Genomic DNA, 22,629 nt, shown 5'->3' on the forward strand with positions numbered 1-22,629 from the left:
CCATATATTAACCCGCCAAGGACGCTGATGTTCCACTTGTCGCAGCGATCGTGGATTTTCCGTTGCCCAATAGTTCATATTATGCCGGTTTGCGTTACCGCTGTTGGTGAATGACGCTTCGTCGCTGAATAGAACGCGCGCAAACAATCTGTCATCGTCCCATAATTTCTCTTGTGCCCAGTGGCAGAACTGTACACGACGTTCAAAGTGGTCGCCATGCAATTCCTGGTGCATAGAAATATGGTACGGGTGCAATCGATGTTGATGTAGCATTCTCAACACCGACGTTTTTGAGATTCCCGATTCTCGCGCAATTTGTCTGCTACTGACGTGCGGATTAGCCGCGACAGCAGCTGAAACACCTACTTGGGCATCATCATTTGTTGCAGGTCGTGGTTGACATTTCACATGTGGCTGAACACTTCCTGTTTCCTTAAATAACGTAACTATCCGGCGAACGTTCAGGACACTTGGATGATGTCGTCCAGGATACCGAGCACCATACATAGCACACGCCCGTTGGGCATTTTTATCACAATAGCACGATATCGACCTTATCCGCAATTGGTAAACGGTCCATTTCAACACGGATAATGTATCACGAAGCAAATACCGTCCGCACTTGCGGAATGGTACGTGATACCACGTACTTGTACGTTTGTGACTATTACAGCGCAATCTATCACAAAGCGAAAAAAGTGTTCCAACTTAAACATTCATATTTTTTTTACGTACTACACGAATATGAAATAAAAATTGGGGTTCCTATTTAAAAAAAACGATGTTGATATGCGTTTGACCTATGACAGCGCCATGTGGTTTCCCCCTTCAAGCTAGACGAGTTTCGTTCTTTGTAGTTTTTTAGTTTGATGCTTATTTCGTGAGATATTTGGCCCGATAACTATCAATGGACCACCCAGTATATATATCTGTGTCCTGTGTTTGTTGTTTTAAAGCAGTAAATAGCGTGTCGTTGTATAGTACTGTGTGTTCATATATGACTTTTTCCCTTCTACTGAAGCCTTTTGTACGTGATAGTTTTCTGCTATCGTTAATTTGCGACGTAAAGTGTTGCTGTCTGTAAGGATGTGTAGATCAGTTTCGACATTTGTTGGCTGGTGGTTTTCATTTATTTAGAGTTCTGCGACTGTGGATTGTGTGCTGCTACTCTTCAGAGCTCTCATGTGTTCTGTGTGCCTTGTTCAGACGTTCCTGCTTGTTTGTCCTATGTGTCAGGATCGGCAGGAGATGCACATGAGTTGGTATATTCCTACACTACCGAAATTGTCTTTAGTTCTTATGCCTTTCTTAGTCTTTTTTGTATTGTGTTGATTGTCTGAATTCTATTGGAATCCTTTGTTTCTTCATTATATTTCTAATTCGATGTACTATTTTATTGTTATGTGTTAGTGTGTATCATTTGTTTCTTTTTTCCGATGTGATGTGGTCCTCCATGTTGTCAGTGTGTTCTGCCTCTGTGTTTCAAGACATTTTCGTTGTGCACTTGTGTGAGTGGTGACTTTCATTGCCTTTCATTTCTAAATTGCTGTTGAGCTCGTTCAAAAATGGTTCAAATGGCTCTAAGCAATATGGGACTTAACATCTGAGGTCATCTGTCCCCTAGACTTAAAACTACTTAAACCTAACTAACCTAAGGACATCACACACATCCATGCCCGAGGCAGGATTCGAACCTGCGACCGTAGCAGCAGTGCGGTTCCAGACTGAAACGCCTAGAACTGCTCGGCCGCAACGGCCGGCCTGTTGAGCTTGTTTATGATATCTGTTTCGTGTTCATTTTCAACAGCAATTTGTTTGATTACTTTTAATTCGTTTGTGTCCTTTTGAGATTAGGGAGATGTCCTGTTTGACATTTGAATTCTGTGTTTATTTGCCCGCTTGTGCTATCCTCAACAGTAAGTAAAGCGCCCTGAAATACCTGTGGGGATTGTACGCGCCGCAAGACGATAGCAGCTTCGCCCGCCTCGATATCGCTACCAACTCCGCCCGGATTTGGCTCCGGCACTCAGCGTGGGTGGTAATGGGCTTATCGTGTCCGGAGGGCGACCTACGCACGTGTCCCTCACGTGGTCCTGTCCTGCCGCATTCCACTCTGCTCCTACAAAACCGCTCGCCGCCTTAAAGTTGAAAATCCGAAGCTCGAGGTGATAAAAAAGTAAACAGCACTTCGACTTGCGTGCGTCTATTCAATCTCCGAAAGTTCTTCACCCATTGTTTTGAAAATATATCGTGTTTTATATACCTGTTGGGGCCACATTGCGTTGTTAGTAAAAACATGATGTATGTTTGTTCAAAATCTTAAATCTCCGAAAGTTCTTTATTGATTCCTTTGAAATTTTAGCTCAATATTACATCCGAATATGCGTATGTTTTTATATACCTACTGGAGGTCCATATGATACCATAGGGTGTCCATCCATATTAGAAAAGAGAATAATAAATAAAAATAATAGATATACTGTATATATTTTGGTATCATACGGCGCCCTTCTAGGTGTATATGAGACACGTGTGTTCAAAGAAATGTGTCAAAATTTGAATGGAATCAGTGCAGAACTTTCGGAAATTTTAAGATTTTGAACAAATGGACATGATGTTTTTGATAACAACGTATGCCCATATATATCGCGCTCCAGTAAGTATATAAAAACATGCACGTATTTGAATACAATGTCGTGTCAAAATTTCAAATCAATTGCTGAAGAAATTTTGGAGCTTTAAGTTTCTAAACAAACGAACTTTTACATATACATAAATAAAGATATAAATGTTCGTTTGCTCAAAATATTATATGAAACTTCTTCTCTGATTGTTTCGAAATTATAACAGGATGTTGCATTTATGTACACACCTGTTCTTATGTACCTATTTTTAATATACATAATGTATCAATAAATATGTAATCGATAAATGGGAAACATTACTACCATAATTTCGAAAAGTGTCTGACACATTTACGTCAAATATTTACACAATGCTCTGATGAACATTCGGACAGACGTAGGGTAAATATTCTTAATATATAAATATGTATGTAATATAAAATAGGGAAAAATGTTTACCAAAAGTGTTAAAAATTGCTCGATCAATTTTGTTCAAATTTTTATACGTTACTGTAATAAATGTGTGGACACATACAGGCTACATATTTTAATGTATATAATATATACATATACAAATAAGATATATATTAGTGAAACATTATCAGCAAACAGGAACGTTGTATTTGTGGCTTACCAGGTTGTGAGTAGACCTACAACGGAATCAGAATCTTCACAAAAACACGGACAAGGTCAGAGAGAGAGGGTAATGGGAAATGGAGAGAAGAGTGGCAGGAAATTGATATAAAAAGCGGAAAGAAGGAGGTGAACAGGGAGAGGGGAGAGGAAGTGATGGACAGAAAAAGGAGGGAGGAGGTGGTGATGGTCAAAGAAAGGGAGAGGGGGAGGAGGACGGAGACAGGAGGGAGAAAAAGATTAGGACATGTATCCAATGCCCATACAAATCAGAATCGTGTACTTTATCTTCTGTCTCTTTTCCCCTTAACCAGTCTGAGCCAAGCAACGCGCCCCGGTAGCAGCTAGCAGTACATATAAAAAGGCTTCCCCTTCGCGCAAGTTGCACAAAAATTGTGTAGCAATAGAAAAGACATCTGAGCACCTTGTGTGCTTACACCACGCCTGGTGTTCGCAGATCTGCTCATGGGTGAAGGACAAGCAGAGCCAGCTGTACAACCTGGTGGAAGAGGTGCGCGACCTCATCGTCAAGGGACAGCTCATCTACACGGTGCGTGACCGCGACGTCGTAGTCACCGAACTCGCCGGTAAGTGCCAGCAAGGGTTACGTGCAGAACCCGAGTACGCGTGGTCACAGTGGAATTTGAATTGTAAGTAGGCTGTTTAGGTTTTTATATTGGTAACGCCACGTAGCGCTCTGTATGTAAATCTCTGACTGTGCTGTGCGAAATCCGTGGCTGGTTGGAATTGTTGTAATATTCGCTATTGTAGTGTTGGGCAGTTGGCTGTTAACAGCGCGTAGCGTTGCGCAGTTGGAGGTGAGCCGCCAGCAGTGGTGGATGTGGGGAGAGAGATGGCGGAGTTTTTAGAGCGGATGATCTGGACGTGTGTCCATCAGAGACAGTAAATTTGTAAGACTCGATGTCATGAACTGATGTATATATGTATTATGATGACCTTTGAACACTATTAAGGTAAATACATTGTTTGTTCTTTTTTTTTAAAAAAAATAAGACAAAGAAGACGCATGGAACATTCCATTTCACAAATCGTTAGAAAATTCAGTATTCCGAGATCCACAGTGTCAAGAGTATGCCGAGAATACAAAATTTCAGGCATTATATTTCACCACAGCCAACGCAGTGGCCGATGGTCTACACTTAATGACCGAGAGCAGTGCCGTTTGCGAAGAATTGTCAGTGCTAACAGACAAGCAACGCTGCGTGAAATAACCGCAGAAATCAACGTGGAGCGTACGATGAACGTATCACTTAGGATAGTGTGGCGAAATTTGGCGTTAATGGGCTGTGGCAGCAGACGGCCGACGCGAGTGGCTTTGCTAACACCACGATGTCGCCAGCAGCACCTCTCCTGGACTCATGACCGTATCAGCTGGATCCTATACAACGGGAAAACCGTGGCCTGATCAGATGAGCCCCGATTTCAGTTGGTAATGGCTGATGGTGGCCCATACCCCACGAACCCATGGACCTAAGTTGTCAACAAGTCACTGAGAAGTTGGTGGTGGCTGCATAATGATGTGGGCTGTGTTTTCATGGAATGGACTGGGTCCTCTCGCGTTAGGAACTTGCTTATTAATAACAGTGAGGCTGTAACTGTTGGTTGGTAATATTTACTGACAAAATGCAACCTAACTCTAGATTGCGCACTTACGGCTATCCTGTGTGGTCGTTTTTTTAGTACGACTTTAAAAGAGAGAGGGAGATTGTTAATAGATCACCGATGCGTCGGTTCTCGATTGTGTTCAGGAGACGTACGGATTGACTATGCGAAGGTGTTTTCTTAATTGACCTTTCGACCCAGATTGCCTTCGCACAATCAGAATCTTCGATGAAAATACCTAAGGGACCTATTTGAATATAAAAATGGAAATGAAAGCAAATTAGTTTAATTTCGTAAGAGAAAGATTAACAGATAGGAAGTTGAACACATTAGTGGTCTCCCAAATACAATCGAGACACCGCGATAAACAGCGAACTTGTATCAAAGCTCATATTGAAACGTCCCCTTAGAAAAATTATACATGACTGTGCTTAAACTGACACACAATATTTTTTAGCGCAACGCAATCTGACTTTCAATAATGCCTGCAAGAGAATGGCCCTGACTAAATTCACCTATACGTTTCACAAATCACTTACCTCACAAAAATCTTCGTTACTCGAACTACTGCAATACAGCGAGCGCCACTACTGCCAGCTAAATAAAAGATTCAAACTACTGAAGGCACTTACTACTGATAGGCATAGTTAGCAAATGAAAGATTTTAATAGAGAACAAACAATGTATTTATCTTAATAGTGTTCAAAAGTCATATATATATATATATATATATATATATATATATATATATATATATATATATATATATATCAATCTACGATATCCAATATTACAAATTTACTATCTGTGGTGGACACACGTCCAGATCGTCCGTTCTCAAAACTCCGCCATCTCACTCCCCACATCCACCACTGCTGGCGGCTCACCTCCAACTGCGCAACGCTACGCGCTATTCACATCCAGCTGCGCAACACTATAATGGCCGACAACAATGCAAACTAGCCACAGACTGCACACAGCACAGCCAGTGATTTTCATACAGAGCACTACGTGGCGTTACCAATAAGAGAACCTAAACAGCCTACTTACATAGCCCCCATGCTCCCCACAAAAAATTTTACAAATTGTTTTGCGCACTGGCCAGTACATATTTGTTAAAATTTTTTCACAATTACAATAACAACGAAATCAAATGCACACACTTATTGATACAATGTTGGTCAAAAGCTAAAATTTTCTCACAGTCCATAAAGACAGTCCTGATCGTTCATCACAGTAAAATAGCAGTGTTTTTGTCAAAGTCTAAGCAGTAAAAGAAAATGCACACGGAAGTTGTGGATTTCCATGCAGTCTTGAAGAAGTAGTATTGTCCTTCCAACGGAAAGACAATGCTGACTCTTGACATGCAGACAGGTAATCGGCCACACCAGAGAAAACCCACAGCAGAGTCAGTCGAAGTTTTGAAGCGTATTGGTAGGTAGGTCATCACAGAGCAGACCCACTGCAGTCCTTGAAGAAATAATGGTACTGGTGGGCCATCAAAGACGCAGACCCACTGTAGTCCTTGTAGAAATGATGGTATTGGTGGGCCATCAAAGATGCAGACCCACTGTAGTCCTAGTAGAAATAATGGTACTGGTGGGTCATCAAAGGTGTAGACTCACTGTAGTCCTTGTAGAGATGGCCAGCAGCCATCTGTTGCAACTGTGCAGGTGCACAATCACCATCGAAGAGTCTTGTGGACAATATAGCAAGTCCATAAACCATCACTTGTGCACTCACAAAGTTTTTGGAATTGTCCTTAGAACCAGCAATGCTGTTAATCAGTCCCTTGCTGAATTATTAACACACGTGCAAACACTAACAGCCCCCTTTTTTCTCGCATATTCTGCGTGTACTATGACCAACAAAAACGTGTGCAGTGAAATGAAACTTAATGTAAAGAACTGGAGTCTATACAATTATAAATTTACAACATAAGAATCCAATTACAAAGGTACAAAATACATCATTAAAGAACATAACAGTGCAGATAACATTTGTAGTAGTACAGGTTTTACAAAAGAATAGAAATAAACAGATACATCAGTGTTACAGGAATTATGACTTAAGTAAATATATAAAATGATGAGAATAGTTTTTGCAACATTAATTTCACACATGAGCATTAAAACAGAAAAGAATAAATAATGTCTAAACATCTTTACAAAGAAATTAACATAGTATTTGAAAAATTCTACAACATAAATCTTATTAGCTAAACACATAAAGACAGGAAAAACACAAATTCACATAGTGTAATAACACAAAAATACAGGACAGGGTTTGTTTTCAGTGCGACATTTGGTACTGCAGCCCAACCCAAAACTTCATTCTGTAGATCTTTCCTCTTATTTCAGCATTTGTTTCCGCCAGAAAAAAATCATATCCAAGCATGCTTTTTGTATTCTGTTCACATCCTCTTTCAAAAATAGTTTTTCTCCACTGTACACTACTTTTTTGGCCAAACCATTTTCTTATGGCTCTCAATGCATTTCTTCATAGTTAGTTTCTTATATCGTCTACCCTCTCTTAAGCTAACTTAAATCTACTGAGCTCAGATATACACTCCTGGAAATGGAAAAAAGAACACATTGACACCAGTGTGTCAGACCCACCATACTTGCTCCGGACACTGCGAGAGGGCTGTACAAGCAATGATCACACGCACGGCACAGCGGACACACCAGGAACCGCGGTGTTGGCCGTCGAATGGCGCTAGCTGCGCAGCATTTGTGCACCGCCGCCGTCAGTGTCAGCCAGTTTGCCGTGGCATACGGAGCTCCATCGCAGTCTGTAACACTGGTAGCATGCCGCGACAGCGTGGACGTGAACCGTATGTGCAGTTGACGGACTTTGAGCGAGGGCGTATAGTGGGCATGCGGGAGGCCGGGTGGACGTACCGCCGAATTGCTCAACACGTGGGGCGTGAGGTCTCCACAGTACATCGATGTTGTCGCCAGTGGTCGGCGGAAGGTGCACGTGCCCGTCGACCAGGGACCGGACCGCAGCGACGCACGGATGCACGCCAAGACCGTAGGATCCTACGCAGTGCCGTAGGGGACCGCACCGCCACTTCCCAGCAAATTAGGGACACTGTTGCTCCTGGGGTATCGGCGAGGACCATTCGCAACCGTCACCATGAAGCTGGGCTACGGTCCCGCACACCGTTAGGCCGTCTTCCGCTCACGCCCCAACATCGTGCAGCCCGCCTCCAGTGGTGTCACGACGGGCGTGAATGGAGGGACGAATGGAGACGTGTCGTCTTCAGCGATGAGAGTCGCTTCTGCCTTGGTGCCAATGATGGTCGTATGCGTGTTTGGCGCCGTGCAGGTGAGCGCCACAATCAGGACTGCATATGACCGAGGCACACAGGGCCAACACCCGGCATCATGGTGTGGGGAGCGATCTCCTACACTGGCCGTACACCACTGGTGATCGTCGAGGGGACACTGAATAGTGCACGGTACATCCAAACCGTCATCGAACCCATCGTTCTACCATTCCTAGACCGGCAAGGGAACTTGCTGTTCCAACAGGACAATGCACGTCCGCATGTATCCCGTGCCACCCAACGTGCTCTAGAAGGTGTAAGTCAACTACCCTGGCCAGCAAGATCTCCGGATCTGTCCCCCATTGAGCATGTTTGGGACTGGATGAAGCGTCGTCTCACGCGGTCTGCACGTCCAGCACGAAAGCTGGTCCAACTGAGGCGCCAGGTGGAAATGCCATTTCAAACCGTTCCACAGGACTACATCCAGCATCTCTACGATCGTCTCCATGGGAGAATAGCAGCCTGCATTGCTGCGAAAGGTGGATATACACTGTACTAGTGCCGACATTGTGCATGCTCTGTTGCCTGTGTCTATGTGCGTGTGGTTCTGTCAGTGTGATCATGTGATGTATCTGACCCCAGGAACGTGTCAATAAAGTTTCCCCTTCCTGGGACAATGAATTCACGGTGTTCTTATTTCAATTTCCAGGAGTGTATATACCAAGAGACGAGGCAATGCAGCAGCACATAACAAATTTATACAAACAGCAAGACCAAAAAAATGTAAATTGGCAAAGCAAGCAGCAGTAAACCTAAATTAACAGAGCAAATGCAACATTACAACTAATATGAGCCAATATGCAGCAACAAGAAAAATAAATCAGTAGTAAAACTGTCTTAACAGAGTAATACAAAGTGACATTTAGTAGCACTGTGCCTGGCAAACAGCAGCAGCAAATGCTATAACTTATACCTAAACATGACAAAGCTCAAACAGAAAAAATATTACAGTAAATATGGCCATGTTTAATACCTAAGTCACATCTTAACACTAGAGTGATGCATCACTTTGATTTATCTACGGAACAAGTTACCCACTCATTGTGGGCATAAAATATCTATATTAGTACATCTATTAAATTTTACTTTAACCAATGCTGCTGCAGCTAGAAACTAGATATTAAACGAAATGAGCAAATATATATATAAAGCAACATATGAAACGTCATTCACTACGCAAATGGCGTCTCCAAAGGCAAAAAAAATCTCTCAACTAGAAAGACAATAGATGTAAAATGTTTCTCATCATTTCGTTAGGCATTTTAGTAAATATCATAAATTAAGAGCTCCACAGTGTAATCATATATTTTCAAGTTTGAGCGTGTTGTATTTGCGATGCTTTCTACAAAGAAATGTCAATAGCGAGGATAATGGCCTTTTTTTTTTTTCTCCACCTAATGGCTTTCTTTTGTCACACGACTATCTCTCAGCTGGGCGCCCAAAACACATTACGTCAAGGTCACTTACCTTTCTTATGGAAATATTTACGACAGCAGTTTCCGCTACAGTGACAGTCTCATATAAAAATTTCACAGGTCAAGAATTTGCGTTACAAATGTGTAGAAACAAAATCCTATAAATATAACAGAGTCCAAAAAATTTTCGCCGGCATTGTGATATATTCACGCATATACACACATTTCGTAACTCTTAAAGTACGATTCTTGGTTTCCAACATCCTTTTTCACAAACCAGAGTCCCTAACTTCTATTTATTATTCATATACATATAAACACGTAATAACGTTCCTCATATAGCATCAGCTTATTCATCATAAACATACCTCAACAGCATAATAAACATCGTCATCGTAATAATACCATCATAACAGATCAATCACATCTCAGAATCGTCGCAGCTTCTTTCAATAATTTCAAGACATTCAATAAAGTCATCTACCTCAAACGTACTTCAAAAATCATGATCCCTTACCAAATACATCATTCAAAGCTCTCATATTATCACAATGGTTCCAAAAAAGTATGAACAGTTCACAAAGTACAGACAAAATACAATTTCATGAGTGTGAAGTTATCCAACTGTGTAATTGCGTAAACATCTGGCACTGACGTAGTAAAAAAGTGTTTGTTTCTCTGCTAAATAATCAGGTAGCTGTGTAATTCTGTGTTGGAGAAATATGATACCGATGTGTAAAGTTGTATAAGCAAATACCATATTAGCTAGGGCTCCTTGTACTTGCCACACACATGGTACACAAAGTAAGCGTGTACCCCTCTGAGGATTAATGTAATTATACCCTCAGGTGTTACAGATTACAGCAATTATGTATCACGGAAAACCTTTGCATCATTGTAATTCAAAAATCTTTAAAAATAAATTTTTTAAGTGCAAAATTAATCACTCAAATGCGTGTCCTTTAGCTCTAAATGTGCGTCTTGCCATAAGATAATTCTGTGGAAGTGTCGTAGTTATCGTCCTCTGTAAGCAAAGTTCTGCTGAAGTCAATGTACTCACCTCATCATAAACAAAAGTGAAATGCTATGCGTGTAGATATCGTAGTTATTACGTACATTACCGTGATCAAGAAAGTACTATACTGTAACTATTGTTGCGCTACGAAAAAGGCTGTCACATTGTCGCTATACTACGAAAATTACTACTAAAACATGTTTTACTTTGCAGAATGATACAGAAAAACTGTGCAGATATAAAACAGATACACCGCAAAAAGCAGCAATATAAATTGTGTCACATATTGGTAGCATCGTGATATAATCGTGTAGCTGTCAAAGAAACCAAATGCTAAGTTATCTATAATCTCACAGAATGTACTGCAAATCCAGAAAGTATTTTCAAGTAAACCAAAATGTTGCCTTAAAATCTCATTAGCAGTACCCGTATATGTTCTAAGTATGTAAGCCTTATAGTCGTTACGTAATCGTGCAACTAACAAGCAAGAATGTACACACACAATAACACTGTGTCGTCCGTTCACTATAACAATGCATTTGTAATTACTGTCTAAATATGTTCCCTAGGTTCTAGACTGGATAGTTCATTTTAAAACATAGTTGCATGTTAACAGCTTCTAAGTGTGACCAAGAGTACTAGTAACGTGAAGTGAAAAATTTTATACCAAAGACTAAATTAAAAAACAGATTAGCTCTCAATAAACGGTTTTACATATGAAATGTGGTGCAATCTTTTACCCTTTCTAGTACGCAGAGTTTCAACTCGAAAGCAATTATCATGCGGTATACATTGGTAAAGAATACTGGAATTTTGCTCAATGTTAGCGTCTAGGTTATTTTTCTCTGAGCCAGCCGACGCAGGTGGCTGCCTGCAGTGCGAGTCATTGTCTGTTTCTTTGTTGGCGCGCGTCGTTATTAGGATTAGGGGACCTAACTTCTACAAATTCACCTTGTCGAGAGGGCCCTGACCTGTTTGAATCCCGCCAGTTCTGATGCAATTCAGGTCCGTCGTTACGATTATACTGTTTGTCGTTATGTCGGTATATTCCATAATTTCTTTCTTGTCGGTCACCTGGTGGAGAATTTCTCCCTGAATTGCAACTGTGCACTGAACTGTTGCGTCGGAAGTTATTCTGTCTCGCTTGATAATAATTGTTTTTGTTCCCATATTGTCTGTTTCTGTGGATATCGCTGTCATATTCATTACTACGGAAATGCGATCTTTCTCTGTAAATATTATTATTCTGCCAACGGTTGTCATATGGCTGGTGTCTGTTTTGGTCATGATTTACGTTGTAAGAATAGCTAGTCGTGTCCAGTTATTATTTCTGTCATCGCAAAATTGTGACGGATGTGACCTATAATTGTTGTGTTCCTGTTTTTGCGTTCCGCGATTGTCAGTGTCAATTTCTAATTATTGTAAGAGTCCCTGAAAAGCTTCAATGTCGTCTTTGCAACGTCCTGCCAAAATAATATGTCGTAAATGTTCAGGCAGTTTGATTAAGCAAATGCGGATGAGTTCTGAGGGGCTGTATGGGTTTGACAGGTACTGATGTCTTCGAAATATTTCACAAGACTGGAAAATTCAGATTGTTCGAAATGTTTCTTCATTATGATGCTATGTTTTACTCGGTCTTGTGTAGCTTGAGACCAATATGCTGAGAGGAAGGCATGATATAATTCTCCTTCACTGTGACAATCGTGAATGACCGATCGCATTCTTACAGCTGGTTCATTCTCTAAATAGCCACACATAAATTCTAATCTGTGCTCTAATGACCAATTGGGAGGAAAACAATGACAGAATTGATGAAGCCATGCTTGTGGATGAATGTCGTTGCCGGAATTCTTAAATGTTTTGAATTTACGTTTAGTAATAAACAGCTTATAGTCAAAATCATTATGTCGACGAGTCGCATATCGGTCATTGTTACTTCGTTTCGGCGGTTCCATCTCAATATTCGGTGTACCTTGCCAATTTCTTTCATAATTTCCGAAGTACCCCGTGTTATTATTTTGTGGCTGTTCGGTATTTCTATGTCCCTCTTCCCGTATTGGAGCGCGAGAGTCCTCTGAAATACGTAATTCTTGTATTACCTGTGTCATCTGATCTTGTACTTCCCGGATTTCTCTTTGGTGTTGCGTATTAATTTGATTCTGATTTTGTTTAAATTTCCTAATTTGTTCGCACTCTTCTGTGTCATTAAAGACTACCGGTTTTGTGTCATTCAGATTATCATCTGCCTTCGTAGATAAATTATTTAGCTGATCCGAAAGTTCAACTACTTTCTCTGATAATGAACTAATTTCCTCCATGTGTCTTTCTGAACCAATTTTCAGAGTATCTACTGTGTCCTTTAAGTTTTCCTGAGATTTTGCAAGTTGTGTAACCAAATCGGTAGATGCAACTAAGTCAATTTTAGCTTGCAAGGTCTCATGATTTTCATGAACAATAGTTTGTAGTTCTTTTATAGCTGCTTCGTGGTTCTGTAATGCAGTTTCATGCCGCGAAAAAATAGGTTGGAAATGCTCACAAATTTGTGTTTTTACGTCATTACAGATTTTTTGACATTTCGATTCGACTGTATGTAACTCAGTCTACATTTACATCTACATCCATACTCCGCAAGCCACCTGACGGTGTGTGGCGGAGGGTGCCCTGAGTACCTCTATCGGTTCTCCCTTCTATTCCAGTCTCGTATTGTTCGTGGAAAGAAGGATTGTCGGTATGCTTCTGTATGGGCTTTAATCTCTCTGATTTTATCCTCATGGTCTCTTCGCGAGATATACGTAGGAGGGAGCAATATACTGCTTGACTCTTCGGTGAAGGTATGTTCTCGAAACTTTAACAAAAGCCCGTACCGAGCTACTGAGCGTCTCTCCTGCAGAGTCTTACACTGGAGTTTATCTATCATCTCCGTAACGCTTTCGCGATTACTAAATGATCCTGTAACGAAGCGCGCAGCTCTCCGTTGGATCTTCTCTATCTCTTTTATCAACCCTATCTGGTATGGATCCCACACTGCTGAGCAGTATTCAAACAGTGGGCGAACAAGCGTACTGTAACCTACTTCCTTTGTTTTCGGATTGCATTTCCTTAGGATTCTTCCAATGAATCTCAGTCTGGCATCTGCTTTACCGACGATCAACTTTATATGATCGTTCCATTTTAAATCACTCCTAATGCCTACTCCCAGATAATTTATGGAATTAACTGCTTCCAGTTGCTGACCTGCTATGTTGTAGCTAAATGATAAGGGATCTATCTTTCTATGTATTTGCAGCACATTACACTTGTCTACATTGAGATTCAACTGCCATTCTCTGCACCATGCGTCAATTCGCTGCAGATTCTCCTGCATTTCAGTACAATTTTCCGTTGTTACAACCTCTCGATACATCACAGCATCATCTGCAAAAAGCCTCAGTGAACTTCCGATGTCATCCACAAGGTCATTTACGTATATTGTGAATAGGAACGGTCCTATGACACTCCCCTGCGGCACACCTGATATCACTCTTACTTTAGAAGTCTTCTCTCCATTGAGAATGACATGCTACGTTCTGTTATCTAGGAACTCTTCAATCACACAATTGGTCTGATAGTCAATATGCTCTTACTTTGTTCATTAAACGACCGTGGGGAACTGTATCGCCTTGCGGAAGTCAAGAAACACGGCATCTACCTGTGAACCCGTGCCTATGGCCCTCTGAGTCTCGTGGACGAATAGCACGAGCTGGGTTTCACACGACCGTCTTTTTCGAAACCCATGCTGATTCCTACAGAGTAGATTTCTAGTCTCCAGAAAAGTCATTATACTCGAACATAATACGTGTTCCAAAATTCTACAACTGATCGACGTTAGAGATATAGGTCTATAGTTCTGCACATCTGTTCGACTTCCCTTCTTGAAAACGGGGATGACCTGTGCCCTTTTCCAATCCTTTGGAACGCTACGCTCTTCTAGAGACCTACAGTACACCGCTGCAAGAAGGGGGGCAAGTTCCTTCGCGTACTCTGTGTAAAATCGAACTGGTATCCCAACAGGTCCAGCGGCCTTTCCTCTTTTGAGCGATTTTAATTGTTTCTCTATCCCTCTGTCGTCTATTTCTATATCTACCATTTTGTCATCTGTACGGCAATCTAGAGAAGGAACTACAGTGCAGTCTTCCTCTGTGAAACAGCTTTGGAAAAAGACATTTAGTATTTCGGCCTTTAGACTGTCATCCTCTGTTTCAGTACCATTTTGGTCACAGTGTGTCTGGACATTTTGTTTTGATCCACCTACCGCTTTGTCATAAGACCAAAATTTCTTAGGATTTTCTGCCAAGTCAGTACATAGAACTTTACTTTCGAATTCACTGAGCGCCTCTCGCATACCCTCCTTACACTACATTTCGCTTCGCGTAATTTTTGTTTGTCTACAAGGCTTTGGCTATGTTTATGTTTGCTGTGAAGTTCCCTTTGCTTCCGCAGCAGTTTTCTAACTCGGTTGTTGTACCATGGTGGCTCTTTTCCATCTCTTACGATCTTGCTTGGCAACTACTCATCTAACGCATATTGTACGGTGGTTTTGAACTTTGTCCACTGATCCTCAACACTATCTGTACTTGAGACAAAACTTTTGTGTTGAGCCGTCAGGTACTCTGTAATCTGCTTTTTGTCACTTTTACTAAACAGAAAAGTCTTCCTACCTTTTTTAGTATTTCTATTTACGGCTGAAATCATCGATGCCGTAACCGCTTTATGATCGCTGATTCCCTGTTCTGAGTTAACTGTTCCAAATAGTTCGGGTCTGTTTGTCACCAGAAGGTCTAATATGTTATCGCCACGAGTCGGTTCTCTGTTTAACTGCTCAAGGTAGTTTTCAGATAAAGCACTTAAAAAAATTTCACTGGATTCTTTGCCCCTATCACCCGTTATGAACGTTTGAGTCTCCCAGTCTATATCCGGCAAATTAAAATCTCCACCCAGAACTATAACATGGTGGGGAAATCTACTGGAAATATTTTCCAAATTATCCTTCAGGTGCTCAGCCACAACAGATGCTGAGCCAGGGGGCCTATAGAGACATCCAATTACCATATCTGAGCCTGCTTTAACCGTGACCTTCACCCAAATCATTTCACATTTCGGATCTCCATCAATTTTCTTCGATACTATTGCAAGTAGTTAAATCTTCACATGTTTGTTCAAGTGTGGTGTCTAACTTTTGAAGATTTTGTTCCATTGCGTCTAACTGTTGCTGTGTTAGTCTCTGGTGTTGTTCCATTGTGTCTAACTTTTGAAGATTTTGTTCCATTGTGTCTAACTTTTGAAGCTTTTGCTGTGTTTGTCTCTGATTTTGTTCCATTGTGTCTGACTTTTGAAGCTTTTGCTGCGTTTGTCTCTGATTTTGTTCCATTTGTTGCATTAATTGCAATAATAATGTATTAGAGTCTGGAATCTGTTTCTCTATGCTTTTCGGCAGTGCATTTTCACAGGCAACATTCACATTTTGACAAGCAGAAAATGTGTCTTGACTCATTTGAGAAAACGGTGAGGATCCAAAACCTGGGTCTACAGTATTTGCAATACTGTGTTCTGTCATTTCGGATTCCTGAGGCGAGCTGTTGCCGACCGATCGATCGATAATGCTCCCCTGTTCACTATTTTTTTCACTGTCTACACCATTATTTGCCGCCTGCTCCATTCCCCTATGCACAATTACCAAATTACTACTTCGAATGTCTGTTAATTCATTACACAATGGTGCTGATAAGCTACGCTCGTCGTCACTATTATTTCTAAGTTTACTTTGGAGCCTAGTGTTACGTTTTTCACACTCCATTATTGTCACAATATTTCACACGATAACACAGAAAAGCACAATTTGAAGAGCAAAATAAGAAAACACATTAACATAGCACTGAAAATAATATCTAGTTAATTGCCAGCGCAGCTGCGAAATACTTGGTGCAAATCTACATGCATGCCACAACTGTTTTACTGTACAACAATGAAAGACTGCAACTACAAAGGAGATTCTCTCTACAATTACGCGCTAGCAAGAAACAAAAGCTACACTAATTACACAAACTGCAAGAAAAAATCAGAAGATTCCGGTGAGGTATCCTCGGCTAGGGGTCGACATATGAAACGTCCCCTTAGAAAAATTATACATGACTGTGCTTAAACTGACACACAATATTTTTTAGTGCAACGCAATCTGACTTTCAATAATCCCTACAAGAGAATGGCCCTGACTAAATTCACCTATACGTTTCACAAATCATTTACCTCACAAAAATCTTCGTTACTCGAACTACTGCAATACAGCGAGCGCCACTACTGCCAGCTAAATAAAAGATTCAAACTACTGAAGGCACTAACTACTGATGGGCATAGTTAGCAAATGAAAGATTTTGATAGAGAACAAACAATGTATTTACCTTAATAGTGTTCAAAAGTCCATGATATCCAATATTACCAATTTACTGTCTCTGATGGACACACGTCCAGATCGTCCGTTCTCAAAACTCCGCCATCTCACTCTCCACATCCACCACTGCTGGCGGCTCACCTCCAACTGCGCAACGCTACGTGCTGTTCACATCCAGCTGCCCAACACTACAATGGCCGACAACAATGCAAACTAGCCACAGACTGCACACAGCACAGCCAGTGATTTTCATACAGAGCAATACGTGGCGTTACCAATAAGAAAACCTAAACAGCCTACTTACAATATACAATTTGAACATCATTTTTTGTTAGTGAAAGAAAAGAATAAGAAAAAAATTACTGCATCGCAAGATATTAATATATTTTGAACAAACTGGCGTTAAACTTCTACACATTGACAAATAAACAATACATGCATGCCTTACATCTGATATTGCTTTTGTAAATGGCGCAGTCCAATAATCGCTGCTTTGTCAGTCCGTTTCTTCTTAAAATTAAATTTCCTTGCGTGTGAGTAAGTACATTGTATTCTCACCCGGGTTACCGAAATGTTTGTTCGTCGTTTCACATAGTTTTTACACAAAATAAAAATACAACTTGTAGCAGTGCTATGTAGTACGTCTTAACATGTCGGCGACCAAAAATACAAGGGATAATGAAGTCTCTTGAATATTTCTTAACAAAAGATAGATTGTTCTTTCTTCTGTTTCGCAGCTTCTTGCTATCAAGCGCTGCGGCAATGATTTTAAATACCTGCGCCCAGCGGGTCATAGTGTTTATTCAGAATATTTAAACGCAGGCCGGCCGAAGTGGCCGTGCGGTTAAAGGCGCTGCAGTCTGGAACCGCAAGACCGCTACGGTCGCAGGTTCGAATTCTGCCTCGGGCATGGATGTTTGTGATGTCCTTAGGTTAGTTAGGTTTAAGTAGTTCTAAGTTCTAGGGGACTAATGACCTCAGCAGTTGAGTCCCATAGTGCTCAGAGCCATTTAAACGCTGGACGCGCGTTTTGGTATTGGCGAACATTTAAAAAAAATATTTCATCTCTTTACTCTCGCGCTGTGATGCTTAGCATCTTTACGAACTACAGCTCGTTGGCTGTCCTTTTCTTTAATGACAAATATCTCACACGCAAAGTAGCTGAAATACAATAATATTACAGTCCTCAAGTCAAACTGAAACGATCATTGACTAGAAATGAATATTTTCGGCTATTTGGAGACCATTTCCTGCCATTCATGGACTTCATGTTCCCAAACAACGATGGAACTTTTATGAATGACAATGCGCAATGTCGCCGGGCCGCAATTGCTCGTAATTGGTTTGAAGAACGTTTTGAAGAATTCGGGAGTACGATTTGGCCACCCATATCGCCCGAATGAGTCCCATCGGCCATTTATGGTCATAGTCGAGTGTTTAGTTCGTGCACAGTAACCTTCACCTACAACACATCCGCAATTATGGACGGCTATAGAGGCAGTATGGACTTCCAGTGATATGTTGTGTCCGTGACCGAGCTGCTGCACTACGCGTGGCGAAAGAGGTGCGACACGATATTAGGACGTATCCCATGACTTTTGTCACCTCAGTGTATGTTGGTAATATATTACGTGATATTCATGACCACCAGTAGTAAGAATATAAACCTTTGAAAGCTTTAAATAAAATAGAAAAGTATACAATTTGTTTGACTAATATTACCAAAGAGGAGTGGATTAAATATTTTAAAAACCTGTGGTATCATACTTACATGGGAGAGAAGAAAAGAAAGATCCAGAATCAGAAGTAAACGCCCTAGATGACCTAACAATGAAAGTACTAACAACAGCTTCGAAAACCACAAAAAATCGAAAAGCAACAGGTTTAGATGGAATTAATCCTAAGTTAATTAATTGTGGACGATTGTAACTACATCTAAAATTGTTACATTTGTTTAACCTATGTTGCCGGCCTGAGTGGGCGAGCGGTTCTAGGCGCTTCAGTCTGGAACCGCGCGACCGCTACGTTCGCAGGTTCGAATCCTGCCTCGGGCATGGATGTGTGTGATGTCCTTAGGTTAGTTAGGTTTAAGTAGTTCTAAGTTCTAGGGGACTGATGACCTCAGAAGTTAAGTCCCACAGTGCTCACAGCCATTTGAACAATGTTTTAACATATGTTGGAAGCAACAAGATGTAGCACGAAAAAGGAAGAAAGCAAAAGCAATATCGACATATAAGAAAGGCGAAAGAATATATGTCAAAATGCTGAGGGATAAGCCTCTATGACGCAGCATATAGAGAACTTTAAACACAAGTCTAAAAACAGTAGCACAATGTTTGCTAGTGGAGGAGGAACAGGTTGGATTCATATTACAACAGTTTACTGCAAAGCAGAGAGACTTTAACAAAACAACACTTATTGGTTTTATAGATATTGTGAAAGTTTTGATAAAGTGCTTAGAGAAAAGTTATGCAGAATAGTGGGTACGGGCGTTACTCTTTACAGCTTATAGCAGCTATCAAAAGTCTGTATAAAGGAACGCCAGAAATCTTAGATGTAGAAGGCATATACACAGACACAATACAAGTACATAAAGAAGCTAGACAGGGATGTAGTTTATCCCGTACGCTGATCAATATTTGATGATGAAGTTTGCAGATTGGATCCTAAGATAAACATCGGAGTACAACTAAATAATTTGGTGCAACTAAAATCACTCCTATATGCTGACAAACTTACACGATTTTTTTCAAGATAAGATGATTTACAAAAAGGAATTTATGAACTAAATAAAATATGAACCGGATATAATGCGAAAATATCTTCTAGTAAATCTATGTCAATGGCATTTTGTAGAAAATATTCAGTGAGAAGTAACATAGTAGTTGGTGAAAAAAGCAATAGAAAAGATAAGATATTTTAGCTATTTTGGATGTAAAATATTGTATGAATACGAAGAACATATTCATATTTGGAAGTATCTGTGGAACAATTAACAGAACCTTAAAACATAAACCACAGAAAAAAAAACACGAGTGAAAATATAACAGTTTCATGAAAGTGAATCGTGGGTATTGAATAAAAGACAAAAAACAAATACAAGGAGTAGAAATAAGATTTCTTAGAGCAGTGAAGGGATGTAAAAAAATAAAAATAAAAAAAACCTAATGACGATATCCGAAAGGAGTTGAAAATTTGGAAGGTGAAAGAAAAACTGGATGAAAAAAAAGAAGTTGAATGAACAAGTACGGAGAATGGATCCAGGGAGATTACCACGTCAAATAAAAAAACTTTAAACCAGTAGGGATCAGATATCTTGGCAGACCGAGAAGAAAATGGAAACCATAATAAACCATAGTTGACCTAATACGGAAAGTACAGTGTAGAAGACTGGTGACAGCGATGCCAGTAGGACGAGTTCCACGTGCTTATTTCCTCTCTGAATTCTCGTTAAGTGTTCCTGCTCAAAAGTGGAATGCCTAATCTCTGCACGCAGCTTGATTGTTATCTTTCTTGACGTTTTAATTGTTATAATTTTTATGATAATTTGAACGGTTATTGAGTGTTTTTCTGTTGTTATTCATAATTCCATACATTCGGAAGTAAAAATAGCATTAATTTTTAACATTCCTTGTGAAACGAAATACGACTGTACAGCCATGGGCGTGGCTCCCCAGGGCTGTTAGACAGCGTATTTCCGGAGCAGGAGGGGTGTGTCTGGGAGTGGTGGCACCCCGTTATCCGTACGAGGTATTCTGGGAGCGACGTCTGAGTCCTGTGCTTCCTGAGGATATTTTCGGCGTTACAGGGAGTTGCTTATTAGGAGCGGACACGTATACTGACAGAGGTCTCATGTTCCTGGCTGTCGACTGAGTTTTTCTGGTGCTATGGCCTGATGCACCTAGGATTATGAAGTGTCTCTCTTGGTACTCGTGTCTTCTCCGGTGTCTGTACAGCACCGGCGTCGTTTCGTTGTGACAGAGTGAAATGAGTGCCGATACTGTCAGACTCTCTAGCAATTTGCCGGAAGTGTCGAACTTTACACTCGTTTGCATTCCAAACGACGTTTGAATGTTGTCGTAAACAGCTATGTTCTCTTCATTCATCAGTGGCAGCATCAAGAATTAAATCATTTCCTAGTTGTTTCTCCCTCTCAGAAGTATTACTATAACCAACCCATATTCGGTAGCCAACATTCTACTTTTCCGTATTATTGTTTGTACTTCAGCAGTGTCCTTAGTATTCTGGCTCCATCCATTTTTGCCCCAAGTATATTCGAATTGTGACTCTATTTTGCTTTTTCCTTGTCCTGGTTGAATATATTTGCTTCTAGTTCGATATTTTCTTTTCGCTTCGTATATAGTAATCCTAATCCGCCCATTCTTTTGGAGAGCTCATATCTTTTACAGCATTTACATCCATAGAGCAATTTCGGTTTTGTTAATTTATGCAATTTAAGCATCGTCTGACTTGCTATCCCCAAAGCTATACTTGATGTGTCACATAAGGAATAAACTTTCCTCTTCTCTCTACTGATGTTAACGTTGAACGTCTATTTAATCTCGTAAACATGATATAACAGTTTGTATCATTGTTTGACTATTAAATAGCTATCTTATCTCTCTCTCCTTTTCGTTGAGTGCCTATATTCTGGTCTTTACTGTGGAGATATTCATATTATAATCATTCACTGTCACACGCAAGTACAGACCCCGTTTTTCTCTTCCTCATATTCGGTTAAAGCCACTGAATAAAGACAAAAAGATATTAGTAATTTTGAAATCCGTGAGTAATGTAGTTGACTATTTGTAGGCAACATCATCCACAAAATATTTAAAATATTGAGAGAAAATGTATAACTTAATATCAACTTTTGTCGTACCACCACGTGAAACTCCTTATAGTTGCGTACTTTGTTGATAAAATAATTATGCCCCTCATTGTCGATGATGGACTATTTCATCGTTTATATTGTTTTTGTGTGAATTTAATTAAGCACAATGGATTGAGACGCCAGTATTAGTTTATTATTGTCGTTTTTCCAAAGGTATTTTTGAATAATAGTAATGAAATCATGTTACGGAATTCGCATAAAGCGTCAACTTCCGTTAATATTTCAATCTTTGACGACATGCCCCACTTGTGAATTACTGTTCAACATGCTTCCTTTCAAATACTTCCTCCAACCGAATGTTCACGATCGGCAGCACCTCGAGATTATACGTTAACGAGTACCTTGTTGGCGCGTGTTCAAAAACAAGCAACCGCAAAACTCATTTAATCGTTGAGTTCAGAGGCACCTAACCACACGTTGTCGCAGAGGCTGCATCTTTTCTCGTATCTATCGAGATGCAGCAACAGTGTTACGTTCGGACGTATATAATTTACACAACTCTTACTAAAAGACCAGGAAATCCTTGTCCAGCAATATCTGAAATAACTTCACAATGTTTATCTTGTCGACAACTTCCTTATAATCAATTAAAGCGACTTAACTTGGTCATTTCATAGTGAATATACAGTCAGTGAACTGTCAGTTTTAAAAACCATTTATAAGTAGT

General features: G+C 40.3%; 1 protein-coding gene across 1 annotated transcript in view; it reads left to right on the forward strand.

Annotated features, from left to right (window-relative positions):
- Positions 1-22,629, forward strand: part of LOC126484181 (myosin heavy chain kinase B) — an 81,208-nt gene that overhangs the window by 40,725 nt on the left and 17,854 nt on the right. The window contains exon 3 of the mRNA XM_050107594.1: positions 3,715-3,844. Within this exon, the coding sequence (XP_049963551.1) occupies positions 3,715-3,844 (130 nt within the window). The remainder of the gene's footprint in view (positions 1-3,714; positions 3,845-22,629) is intronic.

The sequence above is a fragment of the Schistocerca serialis genome, chromosome 1 (assembly GCF_023864345.2).
Source record: "Schistocerca serialis cubense isolate TAMUIC-IGC-003099 chromosome 1, iqSchSeri2.2, whole genome shotgun sequence".
Lineage (NCBI taxonomy): Eukaryota > Metazoa > Arthropoda > Insecta > Orthoptera > Acrididae > Schistocerca > Schistocerca serialis.